The sequence below is a fragment of the Cyrtonyx montezumae genome, unplaced genomic scaffold, assembly GCF_038088225.1.
Source record: "Cyrtonyx montezumae isolate F1298 unplaced genomic scaffold, pur_monq_1.0 scaffold_57, whole genome shotgun sequence".
NCBI classification, from domain to species: Eukaryota; Metazoa; Chordata; class Aves; order Galliformes; family Odontophoridae; genus Cyrtonyx; species Cyrtonyx montezumae.
The window spans coordinates 196,221-217,694 of record NW_027072064.1 but is presented as its reverse complement, the minus strand read 5'-3'; the positions used below and the strand labels follow the sequence as shown (position 1 = coordinate 217,694).

The 21,474-nt window shown below is 59.6% G+C and overlaps 1 protein-coding gene across 6 annotated transcripts; it reads left to right on the top strand.

The window, feature by feature from the left end:
• Positions 1–934: 934 nt before the first annotated feature.
• Positions 935–21,435, top strand: ARHGEF11 (Rho guanine nucleotide exchange factor 11). 6 transcript variants are annotated; one of them, XM_065748970.1, is made up of 41 exons: positions 935–1,170; positions 6,882–6,973; positions 7,325–7,423; positions 8,468–8,517; positions 8,596–8,653; positions 8,930–9,108; positions 9,205–9,276; positions 9,613–9,732; positions 9,962–10,016; positions 10,108–10,184; positions 10,596–10,733; positions 10,867–10,941; positions 11,334–11,435; positions 11,810–11,908; positions 12,459–12,501; positions 12,593–12,689; positions 12,770–12,892; positions 13,094–13,117; positions 13,503–13,647; positions 13,788–13,881; positions 14,358–14,387; positions 14,639–14,765; positions 14,891–15,070; positions 15,464–15,511; positions 16,027–16,214; positions 16,302–16,448; positions 16,708–16,787; positions 17,016–17,141; positions 17,236–17,353; positions 17,573–17,751; positions 17,828–17,903; positions 18,053–18,220; positions 18,327–18,414; positions 18,517–18,618; positions 18,821–18,903; positions 18,979–19,185; positions 19,266–19,538; positions 19,935–20,027; positions 20,281–20,480; positions 20,574–20,760; positions 21,012–21,435. In XM_065748970.1, exons 1-41 carry the CDS (start codon positions 1,136–1,138, stop codon positions 21,059–21,061), a joined length of 4,527 nt encoding a protein of 1,508 aa, XP_065605042.1. In that variant the 5' UTR covers positions 935–1,135; the 3' UTR covers positions 21,062–21,435. The 6 variants fall into 6 exon arrangements, with proteins under 6 accessions (XP_065605042.1, XP_065605039.1, XP_065605041.1 ...); XM_065748967.1 differs by having other exon boundaries at positions 14,636–14,765; XM_065748969.1 differs by having other exon boundaries at positions 13,785–13,881.
• The last annotated feature ends 39 nt before the right edge of the window (positions 21,436–21,474 follow it).

Below are 21,474 nucleotides of genomic sequence, written 5' to 3'. Positions count from 1 at the left end.
CCAAATCTCTGCTGTCCCCATAGGTCCCCCCAAATCTCTGCTGTCCCCATAGGTCCCCCACATAAGCTCTGTCACTGTCCCCATGGGTGCCCCGAATCCGCACTGTCCCTGCGGGTGCCCCATATTGGGGTATCCACTGTGTCCTCCCCAGACCCACCAGTCCCTGAGGGTTCCCAGATCTGTGCTGTCCCTCCAGATCCCCCATCCCTGGGTGTCCCCATGTGTCCCCCACATCGGTGTTGCCCACTTCCCCACGTGTCCCTCAGGACACCCCAACCTCTGCCGTCCCTTTTGCTCCTCTCAGAACCATTTATCCCCACATGTCCCCCAGATCTGTTCCATCCCCAGGAGCCCTCCAAATACCGGAGCACTCCCACACATCCCCCCAAAACCCGTGCTATCCTTGCAGGTCCCCAAATCTCTGCTCTCCCCTTATCTCTGCTCTCCCCATAGGTCCTCCAGATAGGTTCTGCCCACTTCACTCTCCAAATCTGCTCTATCCTCACGGATACCCCGAATCCCTGCTATCCCTGTGAGTCCCCCATATCACGTTATCCACCGTGTCCCGCCCCCCCCCCCCAAGACCCACACATCCCCAAAACCCACGCAATCCCTGCAAGGTCCCCAAATCTCTGCACACCCTCCGGATCCCTCTACACCCGCGTACACCTCGTAGAATTCCGCTGTCTCCCCCCCACCCCCCCGGGTCCCCCGATATCCGGGTATCGCCGTTTCCTAAACCCCCCCACCCCTCCCGCACAGCCCCCGCCGCTTCTGCCCGCTCAGCGGCGGGGCCGAGGGCCGGGCGAGCCCGGGGATTGGGAGGGCTCTAGGCCTCTCCCTCGGCCCGGCCCCCAGCGCCGGGCGGTGGGGCGGGGGGACCGCGCCGAGCCGGGCCGCGCCGAGCGGAGCCGCGCCGCGCCGAGCCGGGCCGAGCCGGGCCGGGCCGGGCCCGCCGCGCTCCCCGGGGCCGCTCGGGGGACGCTGGAGCCGGGGCAACGCCGAGCCGCGCTCCGCCGCGGGCCGCCGGACGCCGGGGATGGTGGCGGCCGGCGCGGGGCGGCGGCTCCACGAGCCCTGAGCGGGGCTGCGGCCCAGGGGCGCCGGGCGGCGGCCGCGGGGACACGGAGGAACCATGAGCGTGAGGCCGCCGCAGGCCGCCCCGGACAGGTACGGGGACCGAGGGCCTCGCTTCGGTCGGGCCCCGCTCCCACGGAGCGGCCCTGCGGCTGGATGGGGGGGACTCCCAGTGGGGTCTTGGGGTGGGGGGACACCGTGGAGCACCGATCCCCGGAGAGTATCGCAGCGTTGGGCGATGGGGCTGAGCGGATGAAGTGGTGCGGGGCGCTGGGGCTGAGCTGATAGAGTGGTGCTGAGCACTGGAGCTGATCCGGTACAGTCGTGCTGGGCACTGGGGTTGAGCTGATACAGTGGTGCTGGGGCTGAGTGGACACAGTGGTGTTGGGCGCTGGTGCTGAGCTGATAGAGTGGTGCTGAGCATTGGGGTTGAGCTGATACAGTGGTGGTGGGCACTGGGGCTGAGTGGACACAGTGGTTCTGGGCGCCGGGGTTGAGCTAATACAGTGGTGCAGGGTGCTGGCACTGGGGCACAGTGCATGGGGTTGGGTGCCCTTGGTGTGTCCCCACGTCCCTTAGTGTGTCCCTCTGTTGGGTTCTGTCTGCCTTCAGGTTGGCATTGGGTTATTTTTAATTAATTCTCGCCAATAGATTGAGCTCCCACGGTGTGGCTGCAGCTCCCCTGCGGCTGAACTGTGTGACCGTGGGGTGGCTGTGGGTGGGACCCCCCAGTAGAGCACTCTGAGGGGTGGCTGAAGTGCTGCAGTTGTCGCTGCATTGGCCCCAGAATGGGGACCCTGAAAAGATGCAGCTCAGCCTCAAGCAGCAGCAGGATGATGTTGGCAATTGTGGCCCAAAAGGAGCAGCGAGAAGCACTATCGAGTAACTCTCCACCTGGTCCAGGTGGGAGAGGGGTGGGGATGGTGCAGTGCAGAGGGCACTGCCCTCCCACTGCCTCCAACCCCAAAGTGGGCCAGCGTATGGATGCTGCCCTTCCATCGGGTGTCTGGAGGTTGGGAACAGGCTGCAGTTTGTGGGGAGCCCTCCTTGTGTGCTTGTGCTCTGTTCTGAACCCATCACAGCACCCAGCTCATCCATTCATCGCTTTGTGGCTGCAGTTTGGGGCACTCAGTGCTGGGGAAACAGCAACACAGGCAGTGCAGATGGGTGCTCCTTGCTGTATCCCACCTGGTGCTCAGTGTCTGGGATGGAGCATAGGTGCAGAACCACACGGCAGGCTCTTCCTCAGACTTCGCTGGTGATGAGGCCAGGATCAGAGATGGAGGTGCTGCATGCTGTGACCTGGAGCTGGTATGGGGTTTAATGCCTCTCACTGCTCCTTAAATAGCTGCCATCCCGCTGCTCCGTGAGGTCAGCAGCCTCAAGTGCCCCGGGAGCTGTTCTCCAGCACAAAAGCAACCTGAAAATGGGTGAAATGGTGGGAAATTGAGGAGTTTCTCCCTCTAGTTTACTGTCGAGGGGTGGCCTCAAGGTGGATGCGGGCAAAGGGCCACCCAGTGCTGTCCCAGTGCCATCCCAGTGCCAGACCGTGGGCAGGGGATGTGTGAGGATGATGGTGCTTGGTCTCTGCTCTGCAGCCTCCAGCCTCGACCTGTGTGAGCCATTCCTGGCTCTGCTCCTTGCAGCTCCTCGTGCTGCTCTGACGGAACGAGTGCCGCAGGGTGTGCGTGGTGTGCAAGGTGGGAGGGCAGGGAGAAAGCATCCCCGCAGGGCAGCTTGTTCTGTGCCTCACTCGCTGCCTTGCACCTCATGCTGGTTCTGGGGTGAACCACCACGGCCACGCTAGGTTTGCTGGGGCCAAACAGCACCGTGGGCACTCCCAGCAGAGCCACATGGGAATGATATTTCCTTCGTAGGAGCCCGGAGCCTGGCTTTGCCTTCCCTGTCTGCTGCCCTCTGCACTCCCATGCTGCGGGCAGGGAGGGGAAGGATGACAGATGCTTCTCCCAACAGAGTTTGTGGGAGGGGAGGGCTGGATGGGTGCGGGCTCACTCAGTGCCGCCGGCAGCACCAACGCCTCGCAGCATTTGTGGAGCACAGTTCATGTGCAGAGTGCTTTGCAAGCATCATTGTGGCACATCTCTGCAGCCCCTCGTGCAGCTCTTGAGCAACAGGAGCTCCCTGGGCACTCTGCTCCCAGCCCTTGCCCTGCTTGGCACAGCTGGTGCAACTCGAGGCGTCCCCACTGTGTCCACGTCCCCACCAGGACCTTCCTGCAGGCTGTGGCCAAACTCTCACCCCTCTGGTGTACCCCTCTGGGTCACACCTTTGGTGTCACTGTCACCAAAGTCCCCACAGGGAATGGGCATTACCAGAATTTGCAGTGTGCCATTAAGACTCCGAATGGAGTCTGCTGTGCCATTAAGGGCTGCTACACTCATGTTAATTATTTTTTTTTCTCATTTAATTAAAAATCTTAATTTAAACAAAGCTCCCGTGGAATCCTGTCTGCTGCAGCAAGGTTGCTGCAGGTACCCAGAGATTTAAACTCAGTTTGGCGTGGCGTGGACGTGAGGCTTTGATTTGCAAAAGGAAAATTGATACCCATGGGCCAGGCTTTGCTTTGCTTTGCTTTTCTCCCTCGGAATTAAAAGCAACAAGAAGAAAACAAACAGGTTGGCTGCTGAAAACCCAGTGAGATTGGAGGGCTCCTGCATGGGTATAGCAGCGCGATGGGGCCACGCTTCCCATTTGTTGGCTTCCCTGAGCAGGGCTCAGTGCTCTGTGCATCAGCTCTGGAGCAGTGTTGGACTCTGAAGGTGTCACACTGCGGCTCTGTGCTGGGAGAGTGGCACTGCTCTGTGCCCAACCCACAGTGCTACCGCTGGGTGATGCGATGCGATGCGCACGTGCTGGTCTGGCTGCTCCGGGTCAACGCTGTCCCCCTGTGCCACACTGCAGGGAGGGAGAAGGAGAGGAAGTTGAATCATTTTTAGCTGAAATTCCTTCCTTCCTTCCTGCCCCAGAATATCGGGAGGGGAAGGGCTGTGTGGCTCAGTGGGGCCGTGGGTGATCGGCGCAGCATCACACTGCGAGCATCCCCATTCCCTTTCCAAGTTGGGTTGTTTTTTTTTCCTCCTTCCCCCCCCCCCCCCCCCCCCCATCCCACCGAAGTGCACAATTCTGAGTGATGTTTTTTGCCTCTTTTATCCCCTGTTTATTTATATGGTTGGTAGCTCCCGTCCTGCTCTGGCCAGGCAGCGTGCCGTGCCGACGTGTCTGACGTCGGTGTCCCCGGGAGGGGACTACAGGGAGCAGCCATTTGGAGACAGGGAAGGAAAAAAAGATCCCAGGCCGGAGCCAGCAGCTGCACGGTGCTGCCTGCAGCCTGACCCACTTTGAGGGTTTGATCCTGTTTCTCTCTTAATCATTTAATTGTGGCGTTTGCTCTGCATGGGCAGCACTCACTGTGCCGGGGGTGTTTTCTCTTTAGCGTGGGTGATGAGCTTTTTTTCCTCCCTCCCCCCCCCCCCCCATTTTCAAGCTGAGTTGCCCACAGTGCCCTATCCCATGGGAAGCAGAGTTCTGCCTTAGGAAAGAGCCGGGTGATGCTGGCAGTGCCCACTTTCTCCAGGCTGCTGCGGTGCCTACAGGGACGAAGCATCTCCAGTGTGCTATCATGGGGACGTCCCACCCGGAGATGATAATTGAGCTAAAAATAACCAGAACTGGGGAAAATAACGTCAGTCCAGGAGTGGGACTTGCCCCGGGTGCGGCAGAGCGTGGGACAGTGGGCCAGGGCTGGTCGGACCCTGGCAGCCGTGAGGCCTCAATGAGTCAGGGCGCTCCGTGAGTCAGCCCCACAACCGCAGAATTTGGGGCCTGGAGGACTCCAGAGTGAAATCTTTGAGGAAAACCCAAGGGCTGATGTTTCTGTGGTTGCAGATTTAGGAGGTGATGTCTTCCCCAGCACTGGGCCAGCAGAGCTCGTCGGTGTGCCCAGCCGCCTGTCACACCCTGAGACAAGCATCTGCATGGCCCCAGATCCCAGAGAAATGGACCCAAAAAGAGAAATCACAACGCTTGCTGCAGCCTGGCTCAGGGTTCGGTTGAGCTGGCGCAGACTTTGGTTCAGAACAGGCGTGGTTTGGCTCCCTGTAAGTCAATTAGGAAGAGGCTTATGCAAAGCCGAATTAAACTACTCTTTTAGATGGAAATAAGCCGGCGCTGGCCCGGCGGGCCGTGGGTTGTCCGGGAAGGATCCGGCTGTGAGCTCGGTGCACTGGGCTCTGTGTAGCTCCAGTTGCCAGGCTCACGGCACAGGGCTCACAGTTCAGTCCCTCTGGGGTCTGTGCATATGGGGTGATGCTGAAAGAGCCGATCCTAACTTGGCCTTAATAAAGACATCTCCTGCCCCGTGCCTGCCTGTTGGTAATCCCATGGGTAATCCCAAGGGTAATCCTGTGGGTAATCCTGATGGGTAATCGCACCAGGATCACGCTGGTGTCGTGCCCCTGCGTCTCCAGCCTACAAATGTGCCCGGGCTCCGTCCTGCCAAAGTCCTTCTGATTGTATCCCATTTTTTTCCAGCAAGGCAGATGTTGTTGAGTGGATCAGTGGCTCTGCTCTGTGGCTGCATGTATAGGGTCGGAGTTAGCATGGCCCCAGCAACCCCCAGTGAGGCTCTTCCAGGGCCCGTGGGGAGCTGGTTCTCTGCCACAGCCCCATGGCACCAGGGCAGGAGGAGAGTGCTGATCCCATGGAAAGGGGCGAATTACTCAATGCCTGTAATTGTGGTTTTGGAGCTGTTGAGTCTTGGAAACTGGCAGCGGGGCTCTCGGGCTGGCACTGGCTCCGACTTTGATCCTGTGGGGGTTTGGGTGGTGCAGGGACCCCACTGGCTGCCCCCAGAGTGGCAGCAGAGGGTCTTGGGGTGCCTTGCATTCATGGAGGTTGCTTGTCCTGCAGGATGCAGGGCAGCAGTACAGAGTTTGGCTGTGCCATGTGTCCCTCTGTCTCTTGATCTGTTTGTCTCCTCTTTCCCCCTTCCTGCACCGCTGTCTTCTGGGTCTTGTGCCACCTCCATTGGGGTCTGTGCTCTGCTGGCAGCAGAGCGGGCAGCAAAAGGCAGCGCCTGCCCAGGTAAGCCGGGTCGGGGCTGCCTGAATTCGCATACTGCACCCTCGCTTCACTGCAGCCTTTGGGGAAAGGGCACAGACCCATGGCTGCTCCTGCTAGTGGTGCTGCAGCCCCAGCATCACTCTCCTGGTGCTCTGGGACTCCTGACTCCAGCATGGCCCTGCAACGCTGGCAGGATCAGGGATGGGGAAGCAGCTGTGTGTCCATTTGGGGATGGAGGCAGTGTCTGGGGCCCCTCCTCTTGCTTCCATCCCTCCAGCACCAGGCGAGGGGATGCGCTGCATCCCTGCAATGCCCCAGAGTCCTCAGGCAGCTTGTCCATCCTGCACCCTGCTGCGGGACCACAAGGCTCAGCGGGGTGCAGAACATCACCGAATTGTCTGCTGTCTGTCCGTCTGTCTGTCCATCTCTCTTCCATTCCTCGCAGCTTCCTCCCTGTTCTGCCATCAGCCCTTTTGCAGCCCTGCGGCTGTGCGTGCTGCATGACACACCTGTCCCCCTGCCTGTCCCCTGTGCTGCTCTCCCTGACCACCCCCCCCCAAGCATCCCTTGGGGCTGGGATGGGAGAAGCACTTTCCCAAGGGGCAGGTGGGTGCCAGATGTCATTGCTTCCCTGCACTGGGCATGCGTTGTTCCCGAGGAGAAACCAGGTCCCAGCGGTGGTTGGGGACTGCTCTGTCAACCCAACCACGCTCTCCCTGCAGGTTGAGCAGCCTGTCTTCCCTGGGCGATTCGTCTTCGGAGCGGAGATCTCCCGGGCACCGCCGTCAGCCCTCTGACTCCTCCGAGACCACAGGTGGGTTCTTGCAATTGGGGACAGCACTGAGAGCTGGCAGCCCCCAGCACTAGTGGTGTTGGGCTGCATTGCATCCATCCGCAGTGTGTGGATAGGAAGGTATTCTCACACAGCAGGCTTCAAACAGCCTTGAAACGTCCCCCGGGCTGAGATGAAGCTGTGGGTGTGGGGTTGGTGCTCCCGTAAACCACAGTTTCCACCCTGCAGCAGGGATATTCTGGCACTGAAAGGCTGGGGAGCACACAGGGGTCCACACTGCAGCCTCAAGTGCTGCTGTAGCCCCCAGAATCAGGCATTCTAGCAAAGCCATGGCTCAGAGCTTCACTTGCTTCCCTTCCTCCCCCTCCCCAGGTCTGGTCCAGCGCTGTGTCATCATCCAGAAGGACCAGCATGGCTTCGGCTTCACCGTCAGCGGGGACCGTATCGTCCTCGTCCAGTCGGTGCGGCCAGGTGAGAGAGCAGAGGAGCCAGGGGACACCTCGGGATCCCCTCACCTGCTCAGTGCCTCTGGAGAAACATAGCACCAAGGGTTTTTTTTTTTTCCCTTGATGCGGGATGCAGCAGGGTTTTGGGTGTCCCTGGGCAGGGACAGGTTAAGTGTGCTACTACCATGGGTGGGTGGGTGGGTGGGGAATTCCCTCCGGCAGCCCTGGGTAAACACACGCCAGCAGTACGTGGCTCTTGGCACTGTGCTGCAGGAGATGCTGCTGGTTTTGCAGTATAATGACTTTGCGGGGTGGCAGGGCTGGGAGCAGCAATTTAGACAGACAATGAGCTGCTTATTTTACAGCGGATGTTCCCACCTCCTCCCCCTTCCCCCCTCTAGCCCGAAAGCCAGGAAAAATGAGAATATAGGAAAGGGAAAACACTGCAGATTTCAAGAGCAGGTTTGTGCTGGGGTTCCTCTCTCCTGCAACAGGAGCTTTGTGAGGGAGACCCCTCCATGCCTCTCAATCCAGAGAGACAGAGAATGGGACAGGGACCTTCCCTGGCTACGCTGCTTGGTGTGTGGTCACGTGCACCCACCTCACCCAGGCATGGGATGGTGGGGATGCCCACCCAGGTCACTCATTGCCAATAGTGAGAGCATTAGGAGCCAAAAGAATCCCAGTGATCCTGTGTACTTTCCACTTTTGGAGCTCACTGCTGTGTCTCAGCCCCTTGGCCTGGAGTCGGAGCTCATGGAAACATTTCCTCTCGGTTTTGGCTTGAGGAAAAGATAATTTTCCCTGTATTTTAGCCTCAGTGGCTTTGTTACAGAGTAAGAGTGGGGAGAGGATCAGAGCAGCACTGCTGCTGGGCCCCTCTCCAGTGTTTGGATGCACGTGGTGCTCTGGGATGTGTAGGAGTCACTGCGGATGCTGGGACCTGGGTCTGGCTGGGGATGGGAAGGGCTGGGTTGTGGCTGCCTTAGCAGCACAGTGGCTATTCGGGCTGGAAGGTGGTGTTCACATCATGCTGCACAGCCCTTCCTGATGTCTGTCTGTCCTGCAGGAGGAGCTGCCATGAAGGCTGGGGTGCAGGAGGGGGACCGCATAGTCAAGGTGAGCATCATGGCCCACATCGCCACCCCCTGTCACTGTGTCCCCAGCTGACAGCTGTCCTCTCCTTCCCTCTGCCAGGTGAACGGCACCATGGTGACCAACAGCTCCCACCTTGAGGTGGTCAAGTTGATCAAGTGTGAGTATGGCCAGAAACTGCTCTGAGCTCGGGGTGCAGAGCTTTCCCCTTTTTGCTCCTGGGGACAAAGCTACATCCCCAGCTGGGGAGGGACAGCATCATGCCCGAGGGCAGGGCTTGGTTCTTGGGGGAAGATGAGGAAATCTGTCTCAGTCCTCCACAGGCGCACAGGGACAGGGACATGCTCAGCCACTGCTGTGATTCTTGCCTGATGTTTCAAGGAGTGAATAACAGGAGCTTTTCTTTCCCTTCTCTTCCAAACCTGGGTGTCCTCAGCTGGTGCCTACGTGGCCCTGACACTTCTGGGTTCCCCACCACCATCGGTGGGGCTCTCCAACTCCCAGCAAGATGTGAGCACGGCAGGGGCACCCCGCAATGCCCCTGCCTGCCCCCCACCACCTCCACCCCCACCACTCCCCCCACCGCAGCGCATCACTGGCCCCAAACCCTTGCAGGTAATGCATCCTGCCCACCCAGCCCGCTGCCTCCCTGCAGGCTGCACTGCATTGTTGGCAGAGCTCAGCCTGTCTCATGTCCACCCTACATTGCAGGACCCTGAGGTTCAGAAGCACGCAACGCAGATTCTCCGGAACATGCTGCGGCAGGAGGAGGCAGAGCTGCAGGTACAGTGCTTCTCCTCCTCCAGGAGTGAATCCTGGGCTGGATTGTCCCTTGCCTGAGCTGATGGGAAATGGGAGCAGCTCAACTCTCAACCCTTGTCTCCTGCTCATGATGCCCAGTTAATGGGCTCTCGCAGCAGTCTGTAGCATCCCAGCCAAACTGCACTGGTACCTGGAGGAGATGTGCAGCATCTGGGTACTGTCTGGCCCACAGGAGCTCTTGGTGCACACATCGTCCCATTGAGCCACACAGCAGCTGTGTCTTTGCCCCCTTCCCATGAGCAGCAGGACAGGCTGTTAAGTTTGGGGCCACTGTGAGCGTCCTTGTTTCTCATTCAGCGCTTCTACGAGGCGTACAACCGCAACCCTGGCACTGTGGTGGGAGAGCAGATTGAGGGAGCACGCCGGCGGGTCAGCCAGCTGCAGCTCAAAATCCGCCAGGAGACCAGTGGCTCCATGGTAAGTGAGGGGCACAAGTTCTGTGGGAAGTTACCAGGCTTAAGGTGTCCTGGGTTCCCTCTGGAGCTGGGAGAGTGTGGCCGTGCCATGTGCTGGTGTTCCTGGTTTCCCATTTTTGCTGTGGTGAGTGGGAGCTGCTGCAGCTGGGTGTTCTTTTGCTCTGTGCCAGGGTGTCTCCCTATGCTGGGTGCCACCCCACTGGTCCCATGTTTCCCCCTCATCTTTGCAGGATTCAGGGCGGCTCTGCAGTGACTCTGGTGTGGCCATATTCAGGACAGCAGAAGGTGAGTGGTGCGGGCAGTTTGCACCTTCCCTGCTATGCACTGTGCCCAGGACAGTCCTGAACATGGGGCTAAGCCTCTCCTCTGTTCCCAGGCCGCCTCTCGCTGGACTCTCAGGACGGTGACAGTGGGTTGGAGTCGGGCACGGAGCGATTCCCCTCCGTCAGTGAGGTGGGAGCACAGCCCAGCTCTGCTGGGCCCCGGCAGCAACAAGGGAAAGTGTTATTTAAAACTAAACGTCACCTGGGGTGGCTGAAAACAACGGAAGGGTGCAGTTAGAGGGGTATTTGCATCATTAGGAGCCAAGGACGTGGTTTTGGAGTTGTAGCTACTTGCTTACCTTCTGAACAAGCTGAATTTCTTGACACTTCAGAGCTGAGATTGCAGTGCTTGGGCTTGCAGTGTGTATCCTGACATTGCTGCCTCAGAAATGAGGGGTCCCTAGGTCCTGAAGGCTTTATGTGGTTTCCAAGTTCGCCGGGCCCATTGAAGCCATTGAGACAGCCCTAAGCATTCCTGTCAGGCAGATGAGTGCCATCCCTAGCCTGTCCTCCCTGACACCTTCACTGTCACCCTGAACAGATCTCCTTGAACCGCAACTCAGTCCTCTCTGACCACGGCCTGGACAGCCCACGCACCTCCCCAGTCATCACTGCCCGCCTCTTCCAGCACCATCGCCGGCAGGGCTCTGATACTGCCTTTGCCCCTGCCACTGAGCAGGTAGGAAAGGACCTGTGCTGGCCCTGGGCACACAGCATCACCCAGCATAGTGGGGTGATGATGGCCCTTCGAGTGTCCCCACTCTCCCTGAAGCTGGTGTCCGGCTTCTAGCGCTTTCCCCCATCTCCTGTAGGGATCAGAGCGCACGGGACGACCTCTGATCATCGGGCCAGAGGAGGATTACGATCCGGGATATTTCAACAACGAGGTAGTGGCACCAAGCTGCTCTTGGCTCTCGTCCCACCTCTTTGGGGGCAGCTGGCCAAGGTCACGAGACAGGGCTGTCACTCCTCCCATGCTCCTCCCTTTGTGGCTGTGTGCCCTGGCACCCAGGAAGCAGTGGCATTTAGAAATCCTCCCGTGGAGGAAGCTTTCCAGTGACCTCATCTGCCTCAGTCATCCCAGCCCGTGCTGAGAGCATTCCTGGATGACAGCTGTCACCAGCCAGGCCATCGCTGTGGTGGGGATGGGGATGTCCTGGGTCGGGCTGGTGGGAAATGGGAAGGAGGGGCTTGAGCTTCACTCAGGGGTGTACCACGGGGCTCTGGACAAGTCAGTTCTCTTCCTTCCTAACCAATGCTTCTCCTTCGGGCCCCGCAGTGCGACTCCCTCTTCCAGGATCTGGGCAAGCTGAAGTCCCGACCAGCACACCTGGGAGTCTTCCTGCGCTACATATTCTCCCAGGCAGATCCCAGCCCCCTGGTAAGAACTGGAGGCAGCAAGCTGGGAGAAATGCCAATGGGGCGGTGTATCCATGCCCTCCTTGCATCCCTGGGGCCTGCCAGTGCTGCTGGTTTGCTGAGCGCATTGCTGAGGTGCAGGCTCTGTGTGAGGGACTCAGGCAGCTGCTGGCAGCCGTGTCCCCAGCTGTGCAGCAGTGAGGGAAGCCCAGTGTAGGGTTACACGTCCTCCCCTTCCTCTCAAGCGTGACGCGGGGAAGGCGCTGCCCTCCCAGACCCCCACAGTCGTTTCCTGTTTCATGGCCGTCTGGCTGCTGCTCTATTGGGTGTTTCACCTTCCTGCTTCTAAACCTTCCTCGTTCTTCGCTGCCCACCTCTGGTCTCCCCTCCTTGCAGCTCTTCTACTTATGCGCAGACGTTTGCCAGCAGACAACAGCAAAGGATTCCCGGGGCTTGGGGAAGGATATCTGGAACATCTTCTTGGACAGGAATGCGGTGAGGGCAGAGGCTGTGTGTGCCTACACCAGGGTCCTTGTGTCTGCAGGGGGTGGGAAGGGAGCCAGCTGGAAAGCCAGCATCATGCTTCAGTGTCATGTCTGTTTCGTGCATGAGGGTCCTTTTATAATGATGTTTTTGCAACTGACAGTGCTTTGCTGATGCTGGTTCCTCTGCTTCGGTGCAAATTGCGTAAAGCATTGCCTGGGTGTTGCACAATGGCAGCAGCCCCACCGCCTGACAGCTCGGAGCAGGGGTCATAGAGGCAGGGCTGGGGCTCAGGCTCTGCCCTCTATTCCTGAGGCACCTATTGCTTGGAGAGAGCATGCTGCTCTAGAGGAGTCTGTGTTGTGGGTGCTGCAGTGAGTGCTGGGTGCTTTGTGCATTGGGAGTGTGGGACTTCCAGCTCTCACACCCCCTTGCTGCAGAAATGCCAAACAGTGGTGGTGCAGGAGCACCCTCACCCTGCAGCTCGGAGCTGTGAGAGTGTGGCTTTGGCATGCAAGATGTGACCCAGGCTCCTTCACACACTGTGCTGTTTCCTCTGCAGCCTCTCCGAGTGAAGGTGTCGGAGCAGCTTCTGGCTGAGATTGGTGAGTGAGGAGCACTCAGGGGCTGCCAGAAGGTCCCCACTGCTCTTTCCTGGATGGCTGGTGACACTGCCTGTCCTCTTCTGTCACCCAGAGGCTCGCCTGCGGAATGGGGACGATGTCCGAGCTGCCCTCTTTGAAGCTCAGGAGATGGTGATGCCCGAGATACAGGAGCAGATCCAGGACTACAGGTGACACTAGGATGGGCACCCCACAGAGCTCAGCATACCTTCCCCCATTCCTTGTGGCACTGACCCCCATGTGCCCACAGAACGAAGCGCACCATGGGGCTGGGGAGCCTGTATGGGGAGAACGACCTCCTGGACCTGGATGGGGACCCACAGAAGGAGCGGCAAGTGGCCGAGAAGCAGCTGGCCCAGCTGGGTGATATCCTGTGAGTGTGGGCTGCTTGGTCCTGCTGCTTCCCCAGTGTGCTGGTTGAGGTCAGGAAGGAGAATGTGGAGCAGGAGCTGGGGGTGCTGGTGGCAGGAGCTGGGGGTGCTGGGGCTGCAGAGAGCATGGGGAGAGCACCCTGCCCAGGGTGAGCAAAGGGACCCAAACAAACTCCTTTATTTTTTCCCATCTCTCTCTGCAGGTCAAAATATGAAGAGGACAGGAGGTAAGTGACCGTCAGCCATGGCAAGCATGCACCCAGAGGCAACTGAGTTGCAGTTGTTGGCTAAGGAAAGGAAAGGGGGCTCAGAGAGGAAGTGCTGGAGCACCCCCTTTCCATGCTGACCTGCAGAACCTTGTCCCAGTGTCAGCTTTATCCCTGGGAGCTGTCAGGATGTCAGACCCTGGGGAAGGAGTGGCCCCAACTCCTCACCCCCTTGAAGGATGCTGCCTTTCTGTTCTCCTTGTCCCTTCCCTGGTGTCTCCTGGCCAGGGAGGAGTGGTCCCTCTGTCACCCCAGACCCTACAGGATGTCCTGGCTCTATTCTTGCCCCCCAGTGTGCGGTGCCCTGTCCTGGTGCCCTCTCTCCTTACACTCTCTTGTTTTGCAGCTCTCCCATGGCCTTTGCCCTCAGCACATACATGAACCACACTGGCATCCGCAGCCGAGAGCCACGCGTGGCCAGCACTAGTGAGAAGGCACAGGCCCTCCCAGACAAGGACAAGTGGCTGCCTTTCTTCCCCAAGGCCAAGAAGGTGGGTGGTGTCATGGCTGCTGTGCCTCTACCCTGCTCACAGCTCACAGCTCCCTCTGTAGCGTGTGGATGGGATGGAGGAAGAGCTGTGATGTATTGCCCACGTTGTGATGCCAGCATTTCTCTCTGGTGTCCCAGCAGAGCAGCAGCACGAAGAAGGACAAGGATGCCATGGAAGACAAGAAGCGCAACCCCATCCTGAAGTACATTGCAAAGCCCAAAATGTCCCAGAGCAGTGAGTATCGGGATATTCTGGGTCACTGAGCCACTCAGCTCACTGCTGCTGGGAGATATGCAGCCACCTGTCTTTGGGTGGCCCTTGGTTACTCTGCACCCCATAGCAGGCACTTTTCATCTGCCACCTGTGCTCTCCCCCTCCAGCCCCTTTCAAAACCTCTTGTCTCAACCTTGCTCCCAAATGGCTTTGAAGGGAATAAGAAGGGAGCTGAGCTGCACTCACCCTGAAATTAATCCTCACAGCCCCCTCCTGCGAGCTTACAGGCTGCCAGGAGCTACTGGGTGGGCTGAGATAGTGGAGGGCGTGCTCTGACACACGTATGCATCTATGCATGTGTGCTCTGACACATGTGCATGTTCCCCCCTTGCTCCTGCTTTCAGTTCTTTATACCATTAGCTCACACACACTCTGCCTCCTCCGCCGTTGATACGCAGGATTGATTTGACATCTCATTTTTGTTTTTTTCCTTTCAGCATTTCATGTCCCTTTGTCCCCTGTCGAAGGTAAAAGCCCTTTTCTTTTATTTGCCATTCATCTCACGTGCTCAGTTTTGGTTTGTCTTCCCAGCATTGCTGCACCGGGTAGTGGATGGGCTGTGGGGAGGGAGGAGGGCTGCCCCATGGGCACTCTGGATGTCCCCGGGGAAGCCCCAGTGTTGGCCTTGGTGACATCCTACAGTGAGGGAAGCAATGCCACCATCTATTTCCTCCTGCCCTCCTTCACCGGGATCTTTCCCTTCTCTTTGCCCTAGCAGTCAAACCCGGCAATGTGAGGAACATTATCCAGCACTTTGAGAACAACCAGCATTATGAGAGCCAGGAGCCCGGCTCACAGCGTCTCTCCACTGGCAGCTTCCCAGAGGATCTGCTGGAGGCTGATGGGTAGGAGGGGTCTGGGGGGGCAATTCCTGCCCTCGGTGGTCTCACGGTGGTTTTGGCCAGAACCCCGTGTTTTCTTCCTGTGCATCCCTCAGCCTGATGCTCCCAGCTCTGTCTCCTTGCTGCAGATCTCGTGCTGAGGTCAAGCTGGGCCGCTCAGAGAGCTTGAAAGGCCGTGAAGAGATGAAGAAATCACGGAAAGCAGAAAACGTGCCCCGCTCCCGTAGCGACGTGGACATGGATGCTGCAGCTGAGGCCACCAGGCTTCACCAGTCGGCATCATCCTCTGCCTCCAGCCTGTCCACCAGGTGGGAGCTGGCAGCAGAGCTGGGCTAGGGGGTACCTGTGGCCCTCAGGAGGGAGCTGGGACAGTCCAGTCCCTGCTCATAGTGTTTGGGCTCTGCGCCTCACCCCTTGAGCTGGGATCCTGCCTCCTGGGCGCAAGCCCTGAGAGTCCAGGCCAAGCCCTGGCCATGCAGTCCCTACCTGCAGAGCTTCACAGCTGATGTTTGTCATGAGAAACCAGTGAGAATTGGGTTTCAACCACGTTTGTGCCCTGAGCCCTGCATTGCAATGGGTGGCACTTACCCCTCATCTCAAGGGATTTGCTTGTGGGAAGGGTTGCACTGTGTTGTGTTGGGAGGGAGGGTGCCCTGTGGGTGCCACGAGGTCTCATGGGTGATGCTCCCATCCCTCCCCAGGTCTCTGGAGAATCCCACCCCCCCCTACACACCGAAAATGGGACGCAGGTGAGTGGCACGGCTGCTGCTGCCATTGCCTCTACGTCACCACCCCGAGCCCGCCGCGACCTCCAGGGCTGGGTCCTACAGAGCAGGAGGGTCACTGTAGAGGGGGCTGGGGGTGTTAGAGGGGATCTTCTTAGCTTCTTCTGGGCCTTGATAGAGCACCAGGGGAAGTGATGTTTAGGGCTGCCCTGGGAGGAAGGGAGGGAGGGAGGGAGGCCCCCAGAGATGCCTCCACTTGGCAAAGTGCTGCGTAACACCAGCTCCCCATCCCAGGGGTTAGGGGGCACCTCTGTTCCCTTGTGTCTCACGCAGGAGCTTAATCGACCTATATAGATGGCTGCTGGGGGACCTAGTCTGTTAGCTCAAGAGTCAGAGGCTTGTGCTTCTTGTGCTGAAGGTCCCAGGTTCAAGCCGAAATAGGGCCCAGGTAGATATTGGCTGTGCTGGGAGTGCTGCAGGCGGGCTCACCGGGGGCTGGGGCTGCAGAGTACTCCCACTGCTGCTTTTCATCCTCCCAGGAGCATTGAGTCACCCAGCCTGGGCTTTGGTGCCGACCCCTTCCTGCCTCACCTGCTGGAGGATGAACAGGGCCAACTCTCAGACCTGGAGCCTGAGCTAGATGCACAGAACTGGCAGCACACAGTGGGCCGGGAGCTGCTGGCCAGCCTGCCACAGAAGGAGATTGACCGTCAGGAAGTGATCAATGGTGAGGAGCTAGGAGTGAGAAGCTGGGGGTCTCTGCCTCTGCAGAGGTGCCTCAGGGACATCTTCAACTCCTTCTGCCTCTCAACAGAGCTTTTTGCCACGGAGGTCTCTCACCTCCGCATCCTCCGAGTCCTCGACCTCCTCTTCTACCAGCGGATGAGGAAGGAGAGCCTGCTGTCCAGGGAGGAGCTGGCACTGCTCTTCCCCAACCTCCCAGATGTGATTGAAATCCACAGTAAGTTCTTCCCTCCCCTCTGCCCTGGTAACCTTCCTGCAGTGGCAGCAGATTGTGATAGCACTGACCTGTGCTGCGCAGTGACCAACTCTAGCCCCATTTCACTCTGCTGGGGGCTCTCCAGGGCCTGTTTTTCCAGGATCTGCCTGTGCTCATGTCTGGCTGGGCTATTTGGTTCCTGCAGACCTTTGTAGTCCACTTTCAGTTTCACTCATGGCAGCAGTCAAAGTTCACTGTGGTCTCCCACTTCCTCTTCCAGATTCCCTCTCCGAATCCATGAAGAAGCTCCGGGAAGAAGGACCAATCATCAAGGAAATTGGGGATCTCATGCTGTCCCGGGTAAGGAGGGGTGGCTGCTCAGAGGAGACAGGGTGACACCAGCCCTAGGGACATCATGTCCTCTAGGGGTGGGCAGAGGGGGCTGGAGGTGTCTCTACAAATGGCAGAGGTGACCCTACTGTCACAGAAACCTATGCTGTTCCCCAGTGTCGCTCTGGGAGAGCCATGGTGGGGTCGAGGTGGGCCAGGTCTGTGGATGCCTGAGCCCACATCCCTCTGTGCCCACAGTTTGATGGTCTGGCCAAGGAGGAGATCCAGCAGGTCACTGCCGACTTCTGCTCCTACCAGTCCATCGCGCTGGAGCTTATCAAAACCAAGCAGCGCAAGGAGACCCGTTTCCAGATCTTCATGCAGGTTCGGTCCAGTCCTGGGCTGCTTCTCTCCCCATGGCCTTCCTGACTGCCCCTGCTCACACCCCAGGGCCTTCATCCTCTTCCTCCTGCCCTAGGAAGCAGAAAGCAATCCTCAGTGCCGGCGCCTGCAGCTCAAGGACTTGATCATCTCAGAAATGCAACGCCTGACCAAGTACCCGTTGCTGCTGGAGAACATCCTCAAGCACACTGAGGGTAGGAGCTGAAGGACTCGTGGCTCTTCTCACCCAGAGCCAATCTGAGGGCTGTGAGGAGGGTGTGCTGCTGTCCAGCCGGGATGGGTGGGTGCTGGGGGGACTCCTCCCCTCCATCAGCTCTGGGCTGGCTCTGTGTGGGCTCGGTCTGCAGCCGTGGGTGTGAGTGCTGAAGGTCCCAGGGCAACACTTGCTCCCTCTGACCTGCACCCTGCTCTAGTGGGCACCTCGGAGCATGACAAGCTGTGCCGGGCCCGAGACCAATGCCGGGACATCCTCAAGTACGTGAATGAAGCGGTGAAGCAAGCAGAAAACCGACATCGGCTGGAGGGCTATCAGAAACGCCTGGATGCCACCTCACTGGAGAGGACCAGCAACCCCCTAGCAGCCGAGTTCAAGGTGATCCCAGCTCCTGGGGACCAGGGGGGAGCTGACCGTTGCCAGCGTGCTCACTGCTGCCCTCTGACTCCTGCAGAGTTTGGACCTCACCTCCCGGCGCATGATCCATGAAGGGCCACTCACCTGGCGTATCAGCAAGGACAAGACCGTGGGTATGGACCTTCCCACAGGTCCCTCCAGCCCTGGTGGCATTCTGGGGACCCTCTGAGGCTGTGCCAGCTGGAGACATGGTGACCTCGGAGTCATTCTTCCTGGACTGCGAGTGCAACCCTGAGCCTCTTCTCTCTGCTCTCCACTGTAGATCTGCACGTGCTTCTCCTTGAGGACCTCCTGGTGCTGCTACAGAAACAAGATGAGAAGCTGGTGCTCAAGTGTCATGGCAAGACAGCTCTGGGTTCCTTGGACAACAAGCAGACCTTCAGCCCCATCCTCAAGCTCAACTCGGTGCTCATCCGCTCCGTAGCCACAGGTAGCGAGAGGGGACAGCAGGACGTGGGGGGGTGACAGGGGACCTGTCCCCTGAGAGTGTCCTTTGCCATACCCTGACCTTTCCCATTGCTTTGTCCCCCGTGCAGATAAACGAGCCTTCTTCATCATCTGCACGTCAGAGCTGGGACCCCAGATCTATGAGCTGGTGGCACTGACGTCCTCCGAGAAGAACACGTAAGGGCTAAAGGGGTGCTGGTGCCGAGGGCAGCGTGTGGCTGGGGAGGGGGCTCCCCAGTGTAACCCCCCCAGGAGCTGACGGTGCTCTGGGCTGGCCAGGTGGATGGAGGTGCTAGAGGAGGCGGTGCAGAGTGCCATGAGGAATGCCACCTTCCCCCCAAAGCGCCAGATGCCGGAGCCCAACCGTATGGCAGCCTCAAGGTGAGCAGCACGGCCTCACTGGGAGCAGGGCTGGAGCCTGGTCTGTGCTGGGTGGCACTGCTGGGTGTCTCCAGCTGGTGGGGCTGGGAACATGGGTTCTCCTTGCTGCAGGAGCTACTTGCTGGAGACCCAGAGGCAGCTGCCAGGGCTCCTGGCCCCTTATCACTGCCATCCTCCAGTGTAACCCCTCTCCATCTCACAGCCTGGTGTTGCAGGACCCTGATGTCTCCCCCATCCTATCCCAAGTCAGCAACTCTGCAGCAGAAGTGGAGGAGAGCTCCTCAGGTGGTTCCCCGTGCTCAGTTGCCCATCTGTCCCTGGGGTTGGGACCCAACCCTGAGCTCTCCCCTCTCCCTGCAGCAGATGACAATCCCACAGAGCTACTGGGCAGGGAGCAGCCCTCAGCACTGCCAGAGGAGCCAGAGAGCAGCGAGGTAGAGGAGGAAGAGCTGCCTGCTGGACCCCTGCACGCAGAGGTGTCCGATGCTCTCCCAGAGCCCTCCATGCGCTTGGCACTGCCAGTTCCCAGCCGGGCCGAGGGGTTGGCCGAGGCAGCCCTGGAGGATGGTGAGTGGTGCTCAGGAGGAGTGGGGAGGCCCCACTCTGTGATGTCAACCTCCCCCAACCCTCCTTTCCCCCTGTCCCAGTGGAGAACCTGCGGCTGCTGATCCTGCGGCGACTCCTGCCCAGCCGTGACACGGAGCCCGAGGACGACCTGACACCCACACCGTCGGTCATTGGGGGTGCCCATACCTGGGACTCGGTGCTCTCCAGCCAGGATTCAGCCTCTCAAGAAGTGCTGGCTGAGGCCCCCGGTGTTGCTGAGGAGCCAAAGCCCCGAGCGGGGTTGGAGGAGCAGAGTGAGCCGGGTCCAGCAGTGTGTGCTGAGGAGCAGAGCAGCTACAAGGTGGTCCGGAAAGGTATGGGGAGCTGACAGTCCCCAGCTGGGCCGGGGTGGGAGGGAGGGCACCTGGGGACTGTTCCTTACCCTCACCTTCGCTGGGATTTGGGGTCATTCTGCATGAGCTTCAGTGGACCAGAGCTGGGATGCTGGTGGTGGGCTCTGATGGGTGCTGGTGGTGGGATGCTAACTGATGCTGAGGTGCTGGTATTTGGGTGCCGGTGGTGGGGAGCTGATGGGTGCTGGTGCTGAAGTGCTAATTGGTGTTGGGGTGCTGACTGATGCTGAGATGCTGACCAATGCTGGTATATGGGTGCTGGTGATGGGATGCTGATTGGTGCTGGTGCTGGGTGCTGGTGGCGGGGCTAGCTCACTCCCTCCCTCTCCCTTCCCCCTCTCTTTTTGGGGTGCACAGCCCCAGCGGAGGGTGCTCAGGAGGCCACGCCCTCGTCAGGCAGCAGCCAATCAGAAACTGAGCTGCAGGAAGGAGGCGGAGCTAATGTAGATGGTAAAGAGACCCCCATCCCTACCTGGGGGTGTCCCTGAGTTCCCAGTGCTGTGTTTCCCCATTATACCTTCCAGTTCCTTGAGGGCAGCCATGTCCTCCAGGGGGCATGTGTTCCCTGGGGGAGTGCTGTATCCTTGGGGAGGGGTGGGAGGGAGCCATGTCCCCAAGGGCTGTCCCCACAGCTGAGGGCAGAGTGCCACCGCAGCCCTGATGCCCCCCACCACGCTAACACTGCCCCTCCCCTCCCTCACAGGTAACTACTTCTACGTCAGCATGCCCACCGGGCCCCCCGAGCCTGTGCCATCTCCAGGACCCCCCTGTGGTTTCCCACCTGAGGACCCCCCCAGGCCCAGCACTGCTGAAGGTCCCTCGGACCCACCCGGCCCCATCCGTGATGTTGACCTCATCTTCCGCACCATCGAGCAGCTGACACTGAAGCTCAACAGGCTGAAGGTGAGCCCCGACCTGGGGTGGATACAGCAGGGAGAACCTCAAACCCGTGCCTCCCACCCTTACATCGTGCCCTTTCTCCTCGGTGCTCCTCAGGCTGTGGAAGCTGCTCACCGGGAGCTGCTGCAGTCCCTGGGGCACAGCTCATCAGCAGACACCACCCCCGTGGGGCTCCCAGCCCCTGGGATGGAGGGGTGGTCCCAGAGACCCCACAGCCCCGAGGGTGACAGCCCCCTGACCCGCTCCCTGCGGAGCCTGCAGGGGCACAGCACCAACATCCCAGGTGAGCAGCCGCACCCCCATCTTCTTTCCCTCTGTTCCCCATCTCCCCAGCCACCTCATCACTCCACTTTTTGCCATCCTCCTCGCCATCCCTCTCGCCCCGTTCTCTCCCTCTCCCTTTAGTATCTTGTCCCCATCCCCCTCCCCTTTCTCTCTCTTCCTAATCATACACTTAGAACATTTGGGATTGGAGGGAAAGCTTCAGGCACCCCCTAACTCCAACTTCTCACCCCGTCCTCTCCTCCCCTCCAGGCTGCAGAGCCCCCTTGGCCGAAGACCCCGCGCACACCGCCGACCTTTAGCCACGGTGCGGGGTGGGGGTCTCCCCCCCACAATCACTCAAAACCTGGGGAAGCTGCCCACCAGCCCCCCCCCTCCACCCCCCGGGGTGGGGGGGCTAGGAGCAGTGCCAGCCTCAGCCTGGGGGCTCCCCCTGGAAGGAGGGAGCACAGGACCCCTGGGCCCCCCACCCTGCATGGCAGCCCTGGCCTGCCCCCCCCCCTGCCCCCCCCTACGCCCCTGGCCGCGAGCGCTGGATCTAGTCTGTATAAATGCACTTTGTTTTGTTCCTCTCCGTGCTGCGGCCCGCCGCTCCCCGCTGACTATAAATATGTACGTATGTGCACCCGTCGTGTAAATACCACCCCCCCCATCCTCCCTCCCCCCTGTGTCACCCCCCCACGGGGGACAGCGGTGCCCCCAGGGCTGGGGCGAG